The sequence below is a fragment of the Leopardus geoffroyi genome, chromosome A1 (genome assembly GCF_018350155.1).
Source record: "Leopardus geoffroyi isolate Oge1 chromosome A1, O.geoffroyi_Oge1_pat1.0, whole genome shotgun sequence".
In the NCBI taxonomy this organism is placed as follows: Eukaryota; Metazoa; Chordata; class Mammalia; order Carnivora; family Felidae; genus Leopardus; species Leopardus geoffroyi.
The window spans coordinates 200,082,799-200,103,419 of NC_059326.1; the positions used below are offsets into that span (position 1 = coordinate 200,082,799).

Below are 20,621 nucleotides of genomic sequence, written 5' to 3' on the forward strand. Positions count from 1 at the left end.
GGCAGTGAAGACAGCACCTTGCTTTGGGTGATAGATATTTATGTGACTGGGCTTTTGCTATGGATGGTCTTCTCTTCTCCCACCTGTTCCCTGCTGTAGCTAAATTAATCTTCCTAAGAAACAGCTCTGTATATATGACTTCACCCCTCAAAAACTTTTCTGGCTTCTTAGGACTTGCTCAGTTAAGAAAAAATGCCTCATCCTGACATTTCAATACATTTCAACACACATTACCACAACATGGTAAAATGTACACCTTCTGTTTATCTTCTGTTACTCCTTTATGTATTCTCTATATGTGAGCTACAATGGATTATCTAGTATTCCACCAATAGATCTAATGGTTCATCTTTGAGTTTTTGCTCAAGCTCTATATTTTGTCTAAAATGTTCTACCTAATTCTATTTACCAACCTCTCTGTGAATTGCTACCCACCCCTTAAGGTCTTTCTCAATTACAATCATCTTGATAAAGTTTTCTTGGGGTCTCATTGCCCAGTAGATATAATTTCAACCTCTGTTTAAAATTTCTGATACATGGTTTACATTTTTTGAATGAATTTTCCTTGTTCTACCCTATATTATAATAATTTATATACTAGTCTCAGTGCCCTGCTATAATTTTCACCCTATGAGGAGGTTCATGCCCATATTAATTTTTATATTCCCTATTGTGGACTAATTCAATGCCTTGTCCATAGATGTCAAATAAATATTTGTTGAGTTAAACTGAGCATACAGAATTCATTTACACATTATTTTCTCACTTATTCATTCACTCTATATTAATTCAGTATGAGGGATCATGCTAGTTACTGGGGAGTAAAGCAACAAAAGATAGAACTTTATCTCAAGTTTATGGTCCAGTGGATGATTACACTTAGAAGAAAGTTAAGACACTATTTCAATTTCCTCATGAGCCTTTCATTTTTAGTCTGGGTATTCTATGATATCTTTCAGAAGCTCTGACTTCTTTGTATAAAATATATTAAACTATAAAAAGGTATCATAAAACTTTAAGTCTAGGTGTGCCTGGGTGATTCAGTCGGTTAAACGTCTGATTCTTGATTTCAGTTCAGGTCATGATCTGATGGTTTGTAGGATCAACCCCTGTGTCGGGCTCCAAGCTGACAGCATGGAGCCTGCTTGGGGTTCTCTCTCTCGCTCTCTCTCTGCCCCTTCCCCATTCATGTGCTCTCTCTCTAAACAAATAAAATAAACTTAAAAAAAAAAGAGCCTTTAAGGACATCTAACGATTCAGTTGACTCTATGGGCTGCCAGTAAAAATTAAATTAGCAATCCTGTAAACTTCTAAATAAATTTAAATGAAATTTGGCAGATATAAGTGATGTATGATTACAATATGTTTTACAGCTCCTAGACCAATGGCTTAATCTAGTTAGGTATATTAGTTCCATTAAATAAAAATTTCTTTATTTTTAATTATTCATAAGGATGTTTTTGTTAACTAAAGGGGTTCATTGCCTTCTACTTTTACTGATCCTCATAAAAGTTGTAAGTTCCAGTGAATCTATAAAGCAAAATATTCTAAATAAATGGAAGAAATTATATACTTATAACACAGTCATGCATACATATCGACCAACCTTGTTGCACTTAAATGAATGGTCACATTTTCCATGAGATAAGATGTGTTAAACTGAAATAATATTTTGAAAGTAACCTATGAAATAAAAATATTTTTAGTTTAGTAGCAGATAAAGAAGTAGAATGTTTACATTGATTAAAATATTTAATTACATTAATGATATTACTTAGACTCAAATTATAAAGTTATTTACAAAATCTTACCTTATAAAATAAAACCTCATCACATCTCAAAAATTGAACAAGATATACATGTACTTTTAAACTTTGATTTTAAAGCTCTTTTAATCAATTTAGGCTCATTCATAGAAGGGATGACTAGAATTCAGGTGTCATGAGATTTGTATGGTTGTACCATATATGTGTGGAGTTTTCTTCTGTATTTTCTTCTCTCACATATATTTTGAGCTACATTAAAAAACATTTTTTTAAAGAATCTTCAGCTCTGCTGTTTTCTTCTTGCTTTGAAGTAGCAATCATAATTCCAATAGAAGCTTTATTGGGTGGGCTTGAACTACAATACTTCACAAAGGGTCAAACTGCCAGAGTCTCTCAGTGAGCTCCTTTTTGTTCTGCTTTTCCTGAGCTCCCTGACTGGTGTGCACATATAAGTCTTGGAATTTTTTATGAGTCTTCAGAACTAGGAAAGATGCTAGCAGAAAAGTAAGGCTAAAGAAGGTGCCCATTCCATTTTGACCTGATACTGAAATGCTTAAACTATAAATATAGATTTTGAAATCAAAGTATATTCTAAGTGCAAAGCCCATGCAAAAATTACTTGAAAATTATCTTCCCATTTCTCTATTGATGGCATGAGAAACTTTGATTTGAGCTTTTAGCAAGGAATTTCTAAAGAAAGAAAAAAAATGCTTGAGAAATAATTAAGATTGCAATCAATATCTCTAAATGGCTGAAATGTAACATTTTTATTTCCATGTCATTATTCTTTAAGAAATGGACATAATTCTATGGTTAATTAAAGTGGTCAGGGGAAAGTGTAGACATGAGTCGACATTCACTATTTCCATGTAAAAATGGAAATTATGGGTGTACTTTTTCAAATATGATATATGCTTTATGGATTGATAGGGAAGAAATGCAATTTCACAGTAAATTTTATTTGGGATAGTGAAGAAATAGATTCCAAAAGTAAACTGGCACATCTAGTTAGTTTCATAGCTAAACTGATTTATTGAATTCAATGATAATTACAGTCATTTGTAGTTTCTTCAATCACCAGTAGCCATGCCACATGTGTCAAGGGAAAAGGCCTTTCATAATTCTCATTTGCAAAAGAAAAGCTAAGTGACTTCGTTATATATGTGTCATTTCCAGATGTCCAACTCCGTTTATCAACTTCTTAGGATGTGCGATGAAGATGACAAAGATCTGTTTTGAAGTCTTATATTACAAAATATTATAATGTAAAGAAGCTGAAATAAGTATTTGGGATAGTATTTCTCTCTCTCTCCCTTTTTAAAGACTAAGGCATGTAAGTAAAGTATCTTCTTATCTCAATCACTTTGACTAAATATTTCCCTCATTAACTCCATATGAATGGAGGAGGAAATATTCATACTGAAAAGCAACATATATGCAAATATGTTGTTTATCATTAAATGAAATAATTATTCTCTGTTTTTCATGGAAATGAATATGGTCTTTAAAAAGACATGAAGGCACTCTCCTCACTTGTGTTCAACTACTACTGTAGGTTCTAGCCAGGGCATTTAGGTAAGAAAAAAAAGAGTGCTTCTATTTGCAGATGACATGATCTTGTATACAGAATATCCTATGGAATCCTCTAAAGAACTATTAGAACTAATAAATAATTTCAGCAAGATTTCAGGATAAAAGATTAGTATTAAAAATCATTCATATTTCTATACATTAGCAATAAATAATCTGAAGACAAATTTAAGAAAAGAATTTCATCCAAAACAGCATTAAAAAGAATAAAATGCTTAGAAATATATTTAACAAAGGAAGTGCAAAAGTTGTATTTTGAAAAATAGAAAGCATTTTTGAAAATAATTAAATATCTAAATAAATAGAAAGACATCCCATGGTAATGGATCAAAGACTTAATATTTTTAAGATGGCAATACTTCCCAAATTGATACACAGATTCAATGTAATTCCTATCAAACTCCTAGCTGGCTTTTTTTTTTTTTTTTGTAGAAAATGACAAGCTGACCCTCAATTCCAAATGAAAATACAGGGGACTGGAACAGCAAAACAATTTTGAAAAAGAGAACATAGCTAAAAGACTTACATTTTCAGGTTTCAAAACTTACCAAGAAGTTATAGTAATAAAAACAGTGTGCACTAACAAGGGTGCCTAGGTGGGGTGCCTCAGTTGGTTAAGCGTCTGACTCTTGATTTTGGCTCAGGTGGTGATCTCATGGTCAGTTGTGAGAACCAGCCTCCCATCAGGCTCTGTGCTGAGCTTAAAGCCTGCTTGGCATTCTCTGTCTCCCTCTCTCTCTGCCCCTCCCCCACTCACACACACATGCACATGCTCTCTCTCTCTTTCTCTCTCTCAGAATAAATAAATAAACATTCAAAAACAAAACAAAATGGGGCACTTGGGTGGCTCAGTCAGTTGAGCGTCCAGCTCTTGATTTCGGCTCAGGTCAAGATCTCACGGTATGTGAGGTTGAGCCCTGCGTCAGGCTGACAGCACAAAACCTGCTTGGGATTCTCTCTCTCCCTCTCTCTGCCCCTCCCCTGCTGATGCTCTTTCTCTCAAAATAAAAATAAATAAATAAATAAATAAATAAATAAATAAATAAAAACAAAACATGTGTACTGACATAAAGATAGACATATAGATCAATGAATACAATTGAGTCAAAAAATAAACAGACTTTCAATAAAAGTGCCAAGACAATGGGGGAATGAATAACCTTTTCAACAGATGGTGTGGGGCAATTTAATACACACACACACAAAATGAAGTTGGACTCTTTCTTACACCATACACAGAAATTCATCAAAATGGATCATAGACCAAAATGTAAGAGCTAAAAGTATACAGCTCCTGGAAAGAAACATAGGAGTAAATCTTTTGATCTTGGGTTAGCAAAGCACAAGTGACAAAAGAATAAATACATTAATTGGACTTCATCAAGGTTAAAAACTTCTGTGTTTCAAAAGACATCATCAAGAAAGTGAAAAGACAACAGAATGGGAGAAAATATTTACAAATCATATATCTGATAAGTGACTTGAATGCAGAATACATGAAGAGCTCTTATAACTCAGTAATAAAAAAAGACATCCCAATTGAAATATAAGTAAAGGATCTGAATAGATATCTGTCCAAAGAAGATATATGCACAGTCAGTAAGCACATGAAAAGATGCTCAACATCATTAGCCATTAAGCAAATGCAGATCAAAACGACAATGAGATACTACGTCACACCCACTAGGAGGGCTATAATCAAAAAGATAGGCGATAACAATGTTGAGAAACACATACATCGCTGATAGGAATGAAAAATGGTGCGGTCACTTTGGAAAACAGTTTTCCAGTTTCTCAAAATGTTATATGTAATTATCATATAACCCAGGAATTCCACCCAAAGAGAACTGAAAAACATATGTCCACACCACAATCTGTGCACAAATATTCATAGTATTATTCATAGTAGCCAAAAAGTAGAAACAAATGCCCATCACCTGATAGATGACTAAATAAAATAGGATACATCCATAAAATGGAATATTATTTGGAAATGAAAAGGAACTACTGATACATGGATGAGCCTTGAAAACATCATGCTAAGTGAAAAAAGCCAGTCACAAATGACCACAGAATATATGATTCTATTTATAAGAAATGTCCAGGACAGACAAATCCATAAAGAAAGTAGGTTAGTGGTTGCCTGAGGTTGGGGGAAGGACTGGAGGAGAAGAAAGACAAGTAATTGGTAAGGTGTACAGAGTTTCTTTTGGAGATGTGAAATGTTTTAACAATGATTGTGGTGATGGCTGTACAATTCACTATCTGGTGAATATATAAAAACACACTGAATTGTGCACTTGAATGAGTGAATTTTATGGTACGTGAATTATATCTCAGTGAGGATATTATTAAAAAAGAGAGAGAAATGAAAAAAAAATTCTATACAAAGTTCTAAACCAACCTGTTTGAAAGATTCGTCTTTTCTACAGGCCAGAAAAGCCTACTACTATCAGATAAATTATTAAGTATAAATGTTTAATTTGGTTTTAATATTTGAGTTTGACTCATGCCATAATTGACTTTTGATTCCAATATCTCAATATTGTGAACTCAAACTTCTCATCTATATCAGGCTAAAATACCATTAGAGGGATTTATATATTTAACTTTGAACACGGTATTTTTCATATCAAATTGCCACATGTATGTTTTATAATCTGCTTACCTCTTCTTCTCTTCTCAGGAAGGGATATCTAATTTTACATGTGAGATTATGATTGGATTCACAACTGTCTTTTTGGATAGCCTTGGAAGAAAGAGTAAACATAATTAGAGCAGACACACAGGTGAAATACTGGAACTTGGTTTTCTAGAATTTTTCCAGGTATGCCTTGGATTCTGCCTTGCTAAGATCTGTCCCTCAATTTAGTTGGGAGAGTCACATTATTCTGTGATCACCTGTCTCACCATCCATGGAAAATCTGAAAACATCATGTAAGTTAAGGGAAACTGAGGGACAATGCACATCACATCTTATCCTGTCTAGACTTTCCAATGTAAAATGGAGGTACTAACAGCATGTACTGCACAGGTGACTAAATAATCCACACATATTACTCAGCCACATGGAAGCCCACAGTGAATACCTATCATAAGAAGAGTTCAGTGAAGTGGTAAGACCATGAGCTCTGATGTGAGACCCCCAGAATTTAAATTCTGACTCCATCACTGTTAGCTTTCTCCTTGCCAAGACTCCTCACTTCTCTGAGCCTGATTTTCTGTCAGGTGAGGCTAGTGATACTCTATTTCATCAAATCGAAAATGCCACTGAGACTCACCATTATTTTGTGTACCAATAAGAAGGAAAAATAATGCTGCCAGCTAAATAAACATATCAACTGTAAAATGCAGTTATAGAAAGGTTAAAACATGACAGAAAGAGATTTTATTAGAATCTCTGTAGTATAATAATACCTATTTGCTTAATGAGAATTGAATAAGTGGGACCCTGAGAACAGTGTCTGGAATATAATATGACTCAAGAAAAGACTGTCATTATTATTATTATTGTTGTTACTGTTAAAAGATGTAGAGGCCTCTCTACCGAGGCCATGAAGTCAGTTGAAGAGAATACTGGCAATAATTTTTAATATAGTCCCCTTTCCAGAAAAAAATTCAGTGGTAATATTTTCCCAGTATCACTTTGCACATTTGGATTTATAATTAACATTCTTGACTGAATCTAAAATATGTGGTAGTAATGAAGGACATATTTTTAAGCTCTGTTAGTCATCATGTCCTTAAATGATATCCTAATAAATGGAGAGACATATCAGTGAAAGTCTGAATTTACAGAAATTAGACAATGGAGTTTTAATATTATATTAATAAGGGTACTGGTTTTTAATATGAATCACATATATTACTAATTCATACATAAACAGAATCTTAAATAAAGGGGATTAATTCAGAGATAAGAATTAAAAGAAAAGTTCAAATTTGGAAGTGTTCATTATTATTCCTGATATAGCATCTTATGCAGCTATGTTATTGCCAAGATAAATATTCTGTCATGACAATGAGACATTACAAGTTAACACCTCTTTTAACAATGTAAGGATTTTACATAGAAAATGAAAAATGGTATCTTGATGCTTCTTTATGTAAACATGGGGTTTTTTTTGTTCCATGCATGCGTTACTCTCTCTGTACGTCTATTAAACTATTTGACTTTGATTGTTATTTTGATATTTTTCCTTGACTTCGTCTCAATTTCACTGCATAATGCCTCCATGAAACATGATTTTGCTGCATCACAGTGATCCTCGCCTCATACTGAATCTGAAAAGAGTCACAGATCTCTACAGAAATCTATCAAAACAAAACCTTTTTAAAAAAAGTTTGGCACTTTCACCATTTGTGAGTACTAATTTTTACAAAATGCTCTCTGTTCTTCTAAACCCAATTATTAGTTCTTCTAAAACAATTAGTTCAGTAGCAGGAAAAGTAGACTTAATAAATAATGATTATATGAATAGACAAACATAAAACTAAAAGTTTACCTCAATTCCTGAAAAAATTAGGTTTGGAGAATAATGCACTATGGTTCTGGTGTTATAGGCACTGTCCTTTTTGTTTTTGACTGTGAGACTAACATTGAATTTGTCATTGTGGGACCTGACAATAAGCAGGCCCTTTGCTGTGGTGGATACTTGCAGGGCGAGGTCCGAGATACATTTTTCCTTGTTTCCACAATCTTTGGCAAAGGGAATCTGAAATGGTCACAGAAAAGTATTTTTTGAAATTTAGTTAAGCATGATTGAAGATTAATTATTAACTTGCTGAGAAGAGAAAACATATTGCCAAACTTAGTTAAGCAAGTCACAAAGAGGACAGATTCCACTGTAGAAATCATAAGGAATTTTAGATTTATTCCTATAATTTATAGGGAAAAATAATAAACTTCTGGATATAAATTCTTCTAGTCCTTTAAATAATGCAGTTTTCACAGATGTTTTTCACTGGCTTTAGTCTGCCAGACTAGAACAGTTTCAAGAAAATCAAGTCAAGTACTCTAAGATCCAAATCTATGAGAGAATACTTTAATGCTCAACTCTGATTATGAGATTTCCTATTGAAAAGAATCAAATACTTAGGAATGTAACAGAGCTCAGTCAGAGGGTAGAAAATGGTCAAGCCACATAACTGGGAGCTTTCCCCGACTCCTCTTCTCATTAGTCACACGCCGTTATCCAAACCTTCATTAAGAGCTATCCATTCTACCTTTCTTCTAAGCATCTTCCAACTATCTTCTCACCTCTAGTTACCATCACCTCTAGTCTAGTCATCCTTATTTCCTCCCTGAACTAATGCAACAGCTTCCTAAGTGGTCTCCTGCACCCACTCTAATTCCAATCATTTCCCTTCAATCATTTTCCACACTGCAGCTGGAGTAATCCTGAAAAAAATACAAATCCAGTGCTATCACTGAACAAATTAAAGGCATCCATAGCATTCTATTGCTCTTCAAAATATCTGTGCAGTAGCACAAAGTCCTGAATGATCTGGTTCCTGCCTATGCCTCCCACCTCATCCCATATCACCTTCCCCCCTTGCTCTTTAGCTTCAGCCACACTAGAGAGTTTAGTTTAGTTCCTTTATGCCTCAGAACTTTTACACATATCCCTGTGCATGAAACACTGCTCCCTCCACTCCTCTGAATAGGATGGAAAATCCTCCTATGCTTCAGATCTCAATTTAAATATCACAACTTCAGGAGAGCACCCCCTGGCTCTCTGCCTAGGCAAAAGTTCCCAGAGAACAATGAAGTTCTCCTCCAGAGCACATGCTTTACTTCCCACCTAATACTTGTTTCCTGGGTTGGTCTGTAAGCTCTGAAATCTGGTACATGTAAGACACACAGTAAATATATTTGAAAGGAAGAAAGGGACAGTGAAAGATACGGGTATGGGGAAAACTAATTCCCCATCCTTAATGTCTCCTCCATTGGTGCTACCCCATCCTTCTACTTGCTCACTTACTCCTTCTCAGGGGTGGGACACCAGATTTTGTGAATTTGGAAGCAGGAACATGGTGAACACAGCTCAGTCCCTTCCCGTCTCTCCTGCTCTTGGGGCAGCAGTGTGCCCATGGAAAGCATACATTCTTGCTCTATATCTCCATTCTGCAAGTTTTATGAGGTGAGCCCACAAGAAAAAGGCCTGAGATTGATGAGCACTGCTGATGATATATTTGGTAATCTGTGGTCTAAGCCTTGTTCAGTAGGAAGACACCCAGTATGCTGAAACCAAGCCCTGCCACTCAGTGTTTGTTGGTAACAAAGGGAGTTCCAGTAGGCCAACCCATGTCTTTCTTTCTATTGGTCTTAAATTCAGGAGAGATAAAAAAAAAAATAGGTGGTATTTATAAGTTTCCTTGAGTTCCAACAATAGGAAGTAGAAGAGTTGAGAAAAGTCTAGAAGAGTCTCATTCTTTTTGTAAAAAAAAAAAAAAAATGATTTAGGGTTGTGTGTGTATGTCTGTGTGTTACAGGTTTCTCTCCCCAAGTATATTTACATATACGTATTCTGAATTTTAAAAAATCTGACTTACATATTCATGTACTGAATTTGGTAGGGAATCATCAAGAACAGGCCCGTTTTCTGGATCAGTAAGATTAAAATCCAAAGTTATCCTCACAGAGTCCCGAAAGTCATGCTTGTCCTACAGGTTGAAACATAAAATACTTTATCATTGGTATCACATTACTGGATGCTCTGACCTTGTCATGGCTTCTTTCCTGTTGCTTCACTGGAGAGAGGTGGCCTTCTGCCTTGATAAGGGACATGGCTGGAATGCACAGGCTTCAGAGTATGACCAGTTGATTCACCTCTAGCTTCTTAGGGAGCCCTGCTGGAGTGATCGGGTGTGCCGTACTTTGCATAACAATATCTTTTCTCTTGAGACCTTAGGCTAAAAATTGCCATGTAATACTTCCAGGAAAGTCTCCCAACTTCAAAAGAGCAAACTTTATTTAAATTGAGTTGAATTTAATTAGCATAATATATGCATGGAGTTGTAAGAATTTCATAATATAAAGTGATATGTAAGTAGTATGAATGCAATCAATATTGTTTTATACTATCATCAGCAATGGCCATTATTTATGGCATGTCCAGAATTATGAACTTTACAGACATTATTGAGAAGTATTTCAACATCCTCCAAGATGAATGACTCTTACAGTCATTATTTTACATTTGAAAAACTGGGCCTCTAAGAGACTAAACAAGTTGGTGAAAATCACTTGGAATGTGAGGAAGCCTTGCTATAAATTCCATCCTGCCTGACTCTGGAATAAATGTTAAAGTATCCATTTAAATGCAAAAAATTTTTGGAAATTTTGAAACTGGTTCACACATAGTGCACAGACATAGCTAGATTCTAAATTTTGGAGAAATATATACTACAGTTACTTCTATTAGGTTGGAGGCGGTGCCACATCTGGTTTCACGCCCTTTCGGATTTTATACAAGTTCGAACTCCTAAACGCTCAGTTCTGATGAAATAGATAGGAGGATAACTCCAATTGTTTTTTCTGATTATAGATTGATGTTAGTGTTGACAGATAAATTAATTTCAATGTATGTTGTGGGGAATATTAACTTGAAAATCACTGAGGAGAAATACAGTACACCAGCAGGGCATGTTTTCTGTCACTTCCCTACCCCAACTATAATATTTTAAACATGTAGAATATGAATACATCAATAATACAGAAATAAGTCAAAGGTGGGAGAAACCTGGCCTGTTTCCTTTAAAATTCCAAGATCATGTACAAGCTCCAGGTCTGTCTCAGTCACTAAAATCAGTGTCTTCTCATAATATCCATTCTTCTCTCACTCTGTCTCTCTCTCTTTTTTTAAGTACCATGTACATTATAAGAAAATGTTTAAGAAACTCCTGCCCTTATTGGGAATGTTCCCCATTTACACAATGACTCAATAAAATGCATTTTAAATGGTTCAAAAGGGTTTCCTAGCCATCTCTGGAGATTAAGAATTTGCTTTCTAAGGCTCCCTCATCACTGTAATAGAAAGAAACTTAGGTATCATAAAGAAACTTAGGTTATCATGAAATAAAAAATAACAGATTTTTTCCTCTTCAATTTAAAGTCAAAGAGCAACATACAAAATTCAGTGGATAAGAAGGGACCCGGGAAAGCATATGGCCCAAAAGTTTTCAGGGCATGTAGCCACTTATCTACATTTGACAGATGAGGCCCACAAAAGTTAAATGATGTTTTCAAGTTGAAAGAATAAATGAATGGATACAAGAAATGAGTAAGTGAATGAAGGCAGAAGGTCTCTTATCAACCAGTGCACTGTGCCTTTTGCTATTCCATAATATATGGGTATCTGATAACATACACACAGGGAAGATGAAAGATAGTCTTATGAAATGTATTTGGAAATGAGAAGATCAGGTCTGTGATTTTCTGATAAAAGTGACCAAATAAAATGAAGGTTACTTTGTGATGTGCACTCCAAAATGAAATAATATGGGTGACTTGAAATAAGACATCTGTGCTTTATTCTTGATTTGGAATAAAGCAACTATAACATATGATTTACTTGCCAACATGTAGAAGGAAAGCTTAGTGCATTCTGATTCTTGAACTGTGATGTTTCTTTGAATCTTTCTTTCTTGAGTTCCAGAGAAAAAACTTCGTGATATCTGTCTTAGTGAATCTAGTGTGACACGGTACTGTATATCTGGGGAAAAAAAATGACAAGAAACATTTACTTGGGGTAACTTTCATATGGTCCAGTTCATTAAATTAGTGTTATAGAAAAACCTTGTGAGCAATCAATCAACAAATAGTTTCTATTATTCAGCTTATCCCCATTACTGTAGTACAATGGTACTCACAGTCATAAAGATAATCTTTAGGAACTCTACAGAACCACCTTCAGAGTTCACTCTGCTTTTAATGTTTAATTACACTTATTTCATAATGTATATGTACATATGCACACACACATACGTGTACACCTACATATCAACTAATTTCCTGACCATGCATGTGTTTACTGGGTTTTCACTTAAATTAGTATTATTATTTTTAGTTTAACAATGTTGAAGTCCTGCTTAGAATATTGAATATGTTTCAAAAGACACACACAAAAAATACACTATTGAATTTTTACCTATTTTGTGAAAAGGTCATTTTAGATTATGTTCAAAGCACATAGTAAAATAAGTTTAAGAAAATAGGTGTACCAAAATAAAAAAACAAGTTAAACCTTACACTTTCTAAAAAGGCAACAATCCTACTCATTTGAACCCTCAGTTACTGTACAGAAATCAAATGAGACTGAAATAATATTGTATGTGAAAATGTAAATCATTATTTTACACTCCTATAGCTAATTATCTTCTAATCAGAGGACCATTGCAGAGCATAATTATGCACATGTAGAGCAAACTAAGAAAAACAGATTTTAAGGATTAATGATTTTTCGTATTTCACTTACCCTTGGTTTGTAGAGTAAACTACTCTTTTGCAGCCAATGGCCTCCACAGTTTTGAATCTAACACGTTTTAATATCTTTAAAAAAACACCTTAGGAAGTGTGCGTGTAGGGAGGAGGAGACACCCAGGCTGTGCCTGAGAACTCACACATGGAGCATGTCTGATTCTCAAAAGCCAGGGTCACCTTCTGAGTAGAGCAAAGAAACCTCAGTCAGGTGGGGGTGGCAAAGCATTCAGGTCCCCTGCAATATCAGTCTTACCAAAGAGGGGGCAGAAGAAGGAAGAGAGGGTTTGTGAAAACCCACAGGAAGGAAAACTGGGCTCCTCTGGAGCCCAGTTTCCAAACTCTAATCTCCAAACTTGTATTATTATTATTGTTTTTAGTACCTGGTTGTTTGCGGTAAAGGGGAGAGCCAGAGGGGAACCATGGACTGTTGAGGCCATTGCATATAACCATACAGTGTCTGCTACAGAACTTACTGGGTTCCATAACATATTCTTTCTTCAGTAGATTTTTTTTTTCAAGGTTCAGCATGTTCACAGGGGCAAGGGTGAAATGCAGATCCCTATCACAGAGGAAATACAATATCTTACTGGATTTCCTGATGTGGGAGAAAATGTATTGTCCTCCTGCCCCAAAGTACTTGGTATACATATTATACTCACCAGCTGTGTAAATTCTGTCTTCTTTGGACTTTAATTTCACATCAAAACACACTGTAGCATTTATGCATACTGTTTCCTTTCCTTCCACATGGCAGTTTTTCTTTTGGATATTCACTTTATTGGGTTCAAAATTCATGGTCACTTTAACTACAGCCACATCTCGGGACCTACAAACATAAACGGTGATGACTGCTCACATACTGTCACATTTAATGAATGCCGTCACTATGCCAGTGCAGTGTGAATGCACTGATGGGGATTCTTCTTTGTGTATGGTTGGCCTCTCAGGACTCCATTTCTTTGGTGAGTTTTCGATACAGAATAGGTGGTATATGAGGTTCCGAGGACACCCAGGATGTTTTGGAACCATCTTCAACTTCTGGTGCTAAATGGTAGGAGAATATGCCACCCCAAAATGTGATTACAGGAGTTTAGGACATGTCACCCCAAAACATATCACTTTGGTATATTGATTATTTTGAGCTATAGGCACTTGATAAACAGTAAATACAGGAAGAAGCTTTCTCTGAAATTTCCTTCTACCTAAAGATAGATACTCCAAAAGGGACTCAACTCGAGTTCATCAACCAGAGAGGACTGACTCTTATCACAACGTAAGAGACACCACACTGGTCACAGTGTGAACTTGGTCACAAACTATCATATCACCCATTTATTTTTTTCCAAGGCCCACTCATTTTTCTTAAAAATCATTTACTGTCCCCGTAGAGGCCTACATACCTTCTCTCTTGTCTCTATTAAAATGATATTTAAGTCTGGGGTTCCTGGGTGGCTCAGTTGGTTAAGCGTCTGACTCTTGATTTCAACTCAGGTCATGATCTCATGGTTCATGAGTTCCAGCCCCACATCGGGCTCCATGTTTACAGTGCAGAACCTGCTTGGGATTCTGTCTCTCTCCTTCTCTCTCTGCCCCTCCTATAATCTCTCTCTCAAAATAAATAAACTTAAAAAATAAACAAAATGGATTTAAGTCTGAATTCTAAACCACCTCAAGGAATTACTCATTTTTCTTTGGGTATCTCCCATGTATACATGAGATATACAAATTTATAAATCTCCATTTTTCTCTTGTTAATCTTTTATAACAGGGATCTCAGCCAAGAACTTAGAAGGTTGAAGGAAAATTATTTTTCATTCCTTACAGTTCATAAGCCAAAAATCTGTTTTCTTGTGATGGAAAAAAGATGGAACCAAGTGCTCAGATGCAACTTCAGAACCAAAACCATATTTTGGGAATTTTCAAGTTTGTTTCCAATCTGGAAAGAGTCCAAAGGCCCATGGACAGCTTCTGTCCACTGTGATACTTGTACAGACAAGTACAGGTCCTGTAGCTAGGTAGCTTGTGAATACATAGGTCCCCGATTTGATTTTGCATTAAAAAAAACTATAGTTACTTTTCTTTTAAAACATTTTACCCAAAGAAAACATGGAAACATAAAAAAGGAAACAAAGAAAACAGAAATCACTTGTAATTTTACTACTCAGCCATAATCACCATTAACATTTGATATGCTTTTTTTCTTTGCAGAAGAATATATTATCTATAGATATGGATATGTGTGTGTGCGTATGTGAGTGGGAAAAAGAGACATACACACACATGCATGTACATATGTATCCATACATACTTTTAAAACTTATCATGATATAATGAACAGCCTTATAATATTTGTATTTTTCTGGGAACATTATTTTTAATGACAATAAATTATTCCAGCATACACATGTATTGTAACCTATTTACTCAATCCTTTCTTATGGTACATTTGTGTTAATTTGTTTTTTATTAAAAAAGCTTTTTTAACGTTTATTTTTATCTTTGAAAGAGAAAGAGAGACAGAGAGTGAGCAGGGGAGGAGCAGAGAGAGAAGGAGATACAGAATTTGAAGCAGGAGCCAGGATCCATGCTGTCAGCACAGAGCCCAACGGGGGGCTCAAACTCACAAACCAGGAGAACGTGACCTGAGCCCAAGTTGGGCGCTGAAAAAACTGAGCCACCCAGGCACTCCTGTACTAATTTGTTTTTTAAAAAGTTGCTAGCACAGTGCTGTGATGGCTCTAAAGATTATATATCTTAGATAAAGATTAGAGTTTTAAAAATTTTTCAGAAATTGGGACGCCTGGGTGGCTCAGTCAGTTAAGCGTCTGACTTTGGCTCAGGTCAGGATCTTGCAGTTCCTGAATTCAAGCCCTGCATTGTGCTCTGTGCTGACAGATCGGAGCCTGGAGCCTGCTTTGGATTCTTTGTCTCTCTCTCTCTCTGCCCCTCCCCCACTCACGCCCTATCTCTCTCTGTCTCTCAAAACTAAATAAACACTAAAAACTTCTTTTTTTTTTAAATTTTAGGAACTAAATTCTGTGTTAAAAAGTGTAAATATTTTAAGGCTTTTTAACACTTATTGGCAAATACCTTCTAATGTGTTTTAACCAGTTTACTCTTTCATCAGCAATGAATGAGCATGTCTAATTTCCTGCATAGTAGTTTGGATACTCCAAGAATGAAGCTCCCCACTGCACATCTCTCTGCCCCAACCAGGTCTTTAAAGGGGTTATGGTGCAATCTATTCCACATGATAGGGCTCTCAATATCTGTTCCTGGACGTCCCTGACTGCTGGTGGGCCTGTTTATTGCCTGCCATCTATATCCACTCTCAATCCCTCCTTCAGCATTGTGAAGTCTTGGTCTTTGTGTCCCTGTATGCTGGTTTGGTCCATTCTGCTGGGAGTGACAGGGACCCAACTCTGTCATTTTGGCCCATTAATGATAAAGCACTGACCGGCAGCAAAAGAGGTCATAAGTTAGTCTTCAGAGCTTTGTAAGAAGGCTTTGAAACAAAACTGGAGAGTAAAAATTGCCCTTATTGTATGTACGTATGTGTATATATATATGTAGCATATATACATATATATGTGCATATTGCATATATATTCATATTGCATATACATAAAAATAGATACATATATTTAATATGAGAGTGAATACAATAAATATGTTTGAGTTAAGGTTATAATAAATTAATTCATGATTACCAGTTCATACAAAAAGTAAATATACCCTTTGTTGCTGACACTGGTGATTTCAGCTGGTTTTGGGTCTGTCATCCCCAAAGTCACAGCTACTTGCTGCCTGGCATTCTCCTTTCCTAGGCATCACCTTACAGTTTTCTTTCTCCCTCTCACCCCCCACCCCCGCACTGTACAGTTAAAACATTTCTTAACATAATAGTTATTATCTGCGTACAGTTTGATATGCAATTTGTATTTGGCCATTAGTTCTTAAACAGTATCTTTTTTTAAAATGTTTCTTTTCCTTGAGTTTTTTAAGGTGAACTATAGTTGGCATATAATTTTATATTATAAATGTGTAACATAGTGATTCAACAATTATATTCATCACCTTACGCTCACTACAATAAGTACAATTGCCATCTGTCACCATACAATGCTATTACAATGTTATAAATTGTAATTATAGTTGCAATTAGTTATCTTAAATTATGAAAAAGTCATCTAGTTTCAGGTCTCTATCTTCACTACTTTTCTAGATAATATTTTTGGGGAAAAGACCATTGATATTTGTTTCCATCTAAATTACTTTAAACTAATGATTGATTTGGAAGAATCAATATATGGACTTGCCATCAAAGCACATGGCATAAATATAAATATATTTTTATATTAAATATTTCCATTGTATGTATTTTTAATTTCTTTTTTTTTAAGTTTATTTATTTTGAGAGAGAGAGAGAGACAGAGAGAGCGCCACAAGCAGGGGAGAGGGGCAGAGAGGAGAGACAGAATCCCAAGCAGGCTCCATGCCATCAGTGCAGAGCCTGATGTGGGGCTCAAACTCACAAACTGGGAGATAATGACCTGAGCTGAGATGAAGAGTCAGATGCTTAGCCAGCTGAGCCACCCAGGTGCCCTTTTAATTATATTTCTTAATGAAGTTTGAAACACTTAAAAAAATTATCACATGAAATTTATCTTGATTATCCTTGATTTTTTAGTCACTTTTCCTCCCAAAAGAACCCTTTTTGAAATTGTGATTTTTAACTAGTTAAAATGGGGTTATTAATGACATTACCCAATAAATTATTTTATTAATAAATAAGTTAATAAGTAAAATGGTATTAATATATATATCTGACCATTGACTAGAATTTTAGAATGAACTGAAATTAATTTGAGGATTCAGACATTTTAAAGGCTGAGTAGAGATATCATTGAAGATGCTTCTATGCTTGACCAACAATGTATATACAGACAATGACGTACAATTGTCTAATTACATGTATTAGGTAAATGAAGAATGAAGAATCAATTACCATAAAAGTCTGTGAACAACTCAAAGTTAGGGATGGTTTCTTATTTATATAATTCTCTATGAGGCCCTCTTTCTCTCCTATGCTGCTCCCTAAAACAGAATACCTACCTTCGTGCTGAGCACATAATAGATACCCCAAATTAAGGGTTGATTCTACTTGTTTCTTTAATATGGTTTCTTTATTTTTAAGATTTATTGACTTCTCCAGCTTCTTGAACTACATAACTTTTATCTAAATAACAGAGCATAAAGGAAAATATTTGGTATGAATGAGCTCTAGTCATACCGAGCTCTGGAACTATTTGTGAAATGTTATGACTAATAGGATGTTATTAAAATACATACCAGAAGAGGGCAGCACCACCAAGGCCCCCAATAGTCACATCAGTCAGACCGTCCCCATTTAGATCCATTTCTCCATGGATAGACTGGCCAAAAAATTTCAGTGTCTTGCCATCTCCACCTGATGCAATACGCTGTGAAAGTACCAACAGAGAGGTTTTATGCCAGAAGAGTATATTCAAAAACAGTTTTAAATAAATCTGAGAACTTGGATTGGTTAACATAATATTAAATTTAAAGACCTTTTGGAAAACTGCCCAAGAAGCCCCTCATGTGGAGACAAGATGAATTACTCAGATGTTACCAAAAGTTATTCTTTTTATAGTACAGACAAAATAATTTCAGGGTCACTGACACCAGAGAGAAAAAAATTATATAACGTCATCTTGTCTAATGCTCAAGGAAAACATTAGTGAGTAACTGGCTCTTCCTTTCTAGTTTCCACTCAGTCCCATAACACAGAGTTATTTGAAGATACTGGAACCTTGAAAACACATCATACAAGCAAGAGGGGGAGTAGAAGTTTGTCCTAGGGGTCAGTTTAGGGGTCAATGAATTGGGGGGCTGGGTATAAATAGCACATTCCATCAGATACATTTTCCAATATATGATCTTCTTTGTTAAAGGTCAAGGGCACTATAAAATCGATAGGCACAAATGAATATGGAGTTCTTGAACATTGATTTGTGCACACTGTGTACACCCATACATAGTGTGTTTAAAAGTTGTACTTCCTGGTTTAGCTTTGACTCAAGCTGATAACATATATATTTTTAATTTTAGAGAGAGGGAGAGTGAGAGAGAGACAGAGGAGATTCCTGAGCAGGCTACACACTTAGGGAGGAGCCTGACACGGAGCTTAATCCCACAACCCTGGGATCATGACCTGAGCTAAAATGGAGAGTTGGACGCTCAACCATCCAGAGGCCCCTAAGCTGATAATATTTTCATAGAACTGATAGCAAGAAGAAAGGACTGACAGACGCTCCCTAAACGTGGGGGTCTTCTTATCCTCTTGTTTTTCACTTAAAAACCATAAATTCAGAAGCCAAACAAGGCAAACCAATAGAAACATTTTTCATGCTTAAATATTTGTGGCTCATTGGGAAATATTTCCTTATGTTTTCAGGAAACAAATCAGGAGATATCAGCCTCATTGGTTCTGGAGGAGTTCATTCAGTTTGATTCTGGATTATTCCCCACACAAGCAGCACCTCTGGTTACCATGGAAACAGGTGAGCACGTCCTCACCTATCCTTGGGAAAGCGTTTTTCCAATAATTAAGCAAAATCAACTCTAATATTCTTTCTTGTGGTTATTTAAAGCTGCATCTTGAGTTAGCCACCATTTTACAAAATAAATTTCTTATGACAGTCTATTCCTATTATTAGTGATTTAAATATCCTCTTGTTTCTACTGCAAATGCCATTCCACTGAATTTTCAGGATTAGTAGTGAAGGAATAAAGTGGTAGGACACAAGAAAGAAACTCCTTCCTGCAATTCCTAATTGCGTCACATTCCCGCGGTTAATATTGTCTGTTTTCAGTTAAGTAATACCATGAAATATTTGCTTTGAAAGAAACAAATAATTTACTGAATGGATGGAAGTGTTGTTACTGAAACATGCCCTTTATTGTTTCATTAATGTCATTATGGCTTTATGAAAAATTAAGTACAACTTCACAATACATGAATGGATTTTGAGAATTCTCTTGACTACAGTATGGAGAGAACAGTCAAATATAAAAAGAAATAATTGATGACCCAATTTTCTTTTCATGTTATATAAGTAGTTCAATGCCTAACTACCATGGTTACTTAAAAATCAATTACATTAGAAGAATTCCTTTAAACTCTTCTGTAAATTTGTATTTTGCTCATGTAGGAAAAAATTACATTTATGGATTAGAATCATTAACTGACAATAAATTTAAACAAGAACAACAGAAAATCCCTTGTAGGTTAAGCTTAGTTATTCAGATTTTTTTCCAGGAGGGATTACTTGTGAGGAAATTATAAACCTTTAGGAACACAAATTCATTTGATGAAAATATACTAATTTAATTCATAAATATAAATGTAATGCAATTTCATTACAACAGCATGGATACTGAATATAAATACAATAATCTCATCTTCTTTATTGGCTAAATTATATCATTATTGTTCTTTTATTTAGAAAGTGGTATCCTCTGGGGTGCCTCAGTGGCTCAGTCGGTTGGGCATCCAACTCTTGATTTTGGCTCGGGTCATGATCTCACGGTTCATGGGTTTAAGCCTCGTGTTGGGCACCATGTTGACAGCACAGAGTCTGCTTTGGATTCCCTCTCTTTCCCTCGCTCTCTGCCCCTCACCTGCTTGCTTTCTCTCTCTCTCTCTCTCAAAATAAATAAATAAGCTTTTAAAAAATAAATAAAAAGAAAGTGGTAAC

At 35.3% G+C, this 20,621-nt stretch overlaps 1 protein-coding gene across 2 annotated transcripts in view; it reads right to left on the minus strand.

The window, feature by feature from the left end:
• The window catches only part of ITGA1 (integrin subunit alpha 1), a 164,378-nt gene that overhangs the window by 24,118 nt on the left and 119,639 nt on the right, over positions 1–20,621 (minus strand). For both annotated transcript variants that reach the window (XM_045438298.1, XM_045438288.1), the window contains exons 15-21: positions 18,193–18,323; positions 13,500–13,666; positions 11,937–12,073; positions 9,912–10,022; positions 7,862–8,071; positions 6,025–6,105; positions 1,607–1,683 (exon numbers count right to left, since the gene is read on the minus strand). In XM_045438298.1, the coding sequence (XP_045294254.1) occupies positions 1,607–1,683; positions 6,025–6,105; positions 7,862–8,071; positions 9,912–10,022; positions 11,937–12,073; positions 13,500–13,666; positions 18,193–18,323 (914 nt within the window). The remainder of the gene's footprint in view (positions 1–1,606; positions 1,684–6,024; positions 6,106–7,861; positions 8,072–9,911; positions 10,023–11,936; positions 12,074–13,499; positions 13,667–18,192; positions 18,324–20,621) is intronic.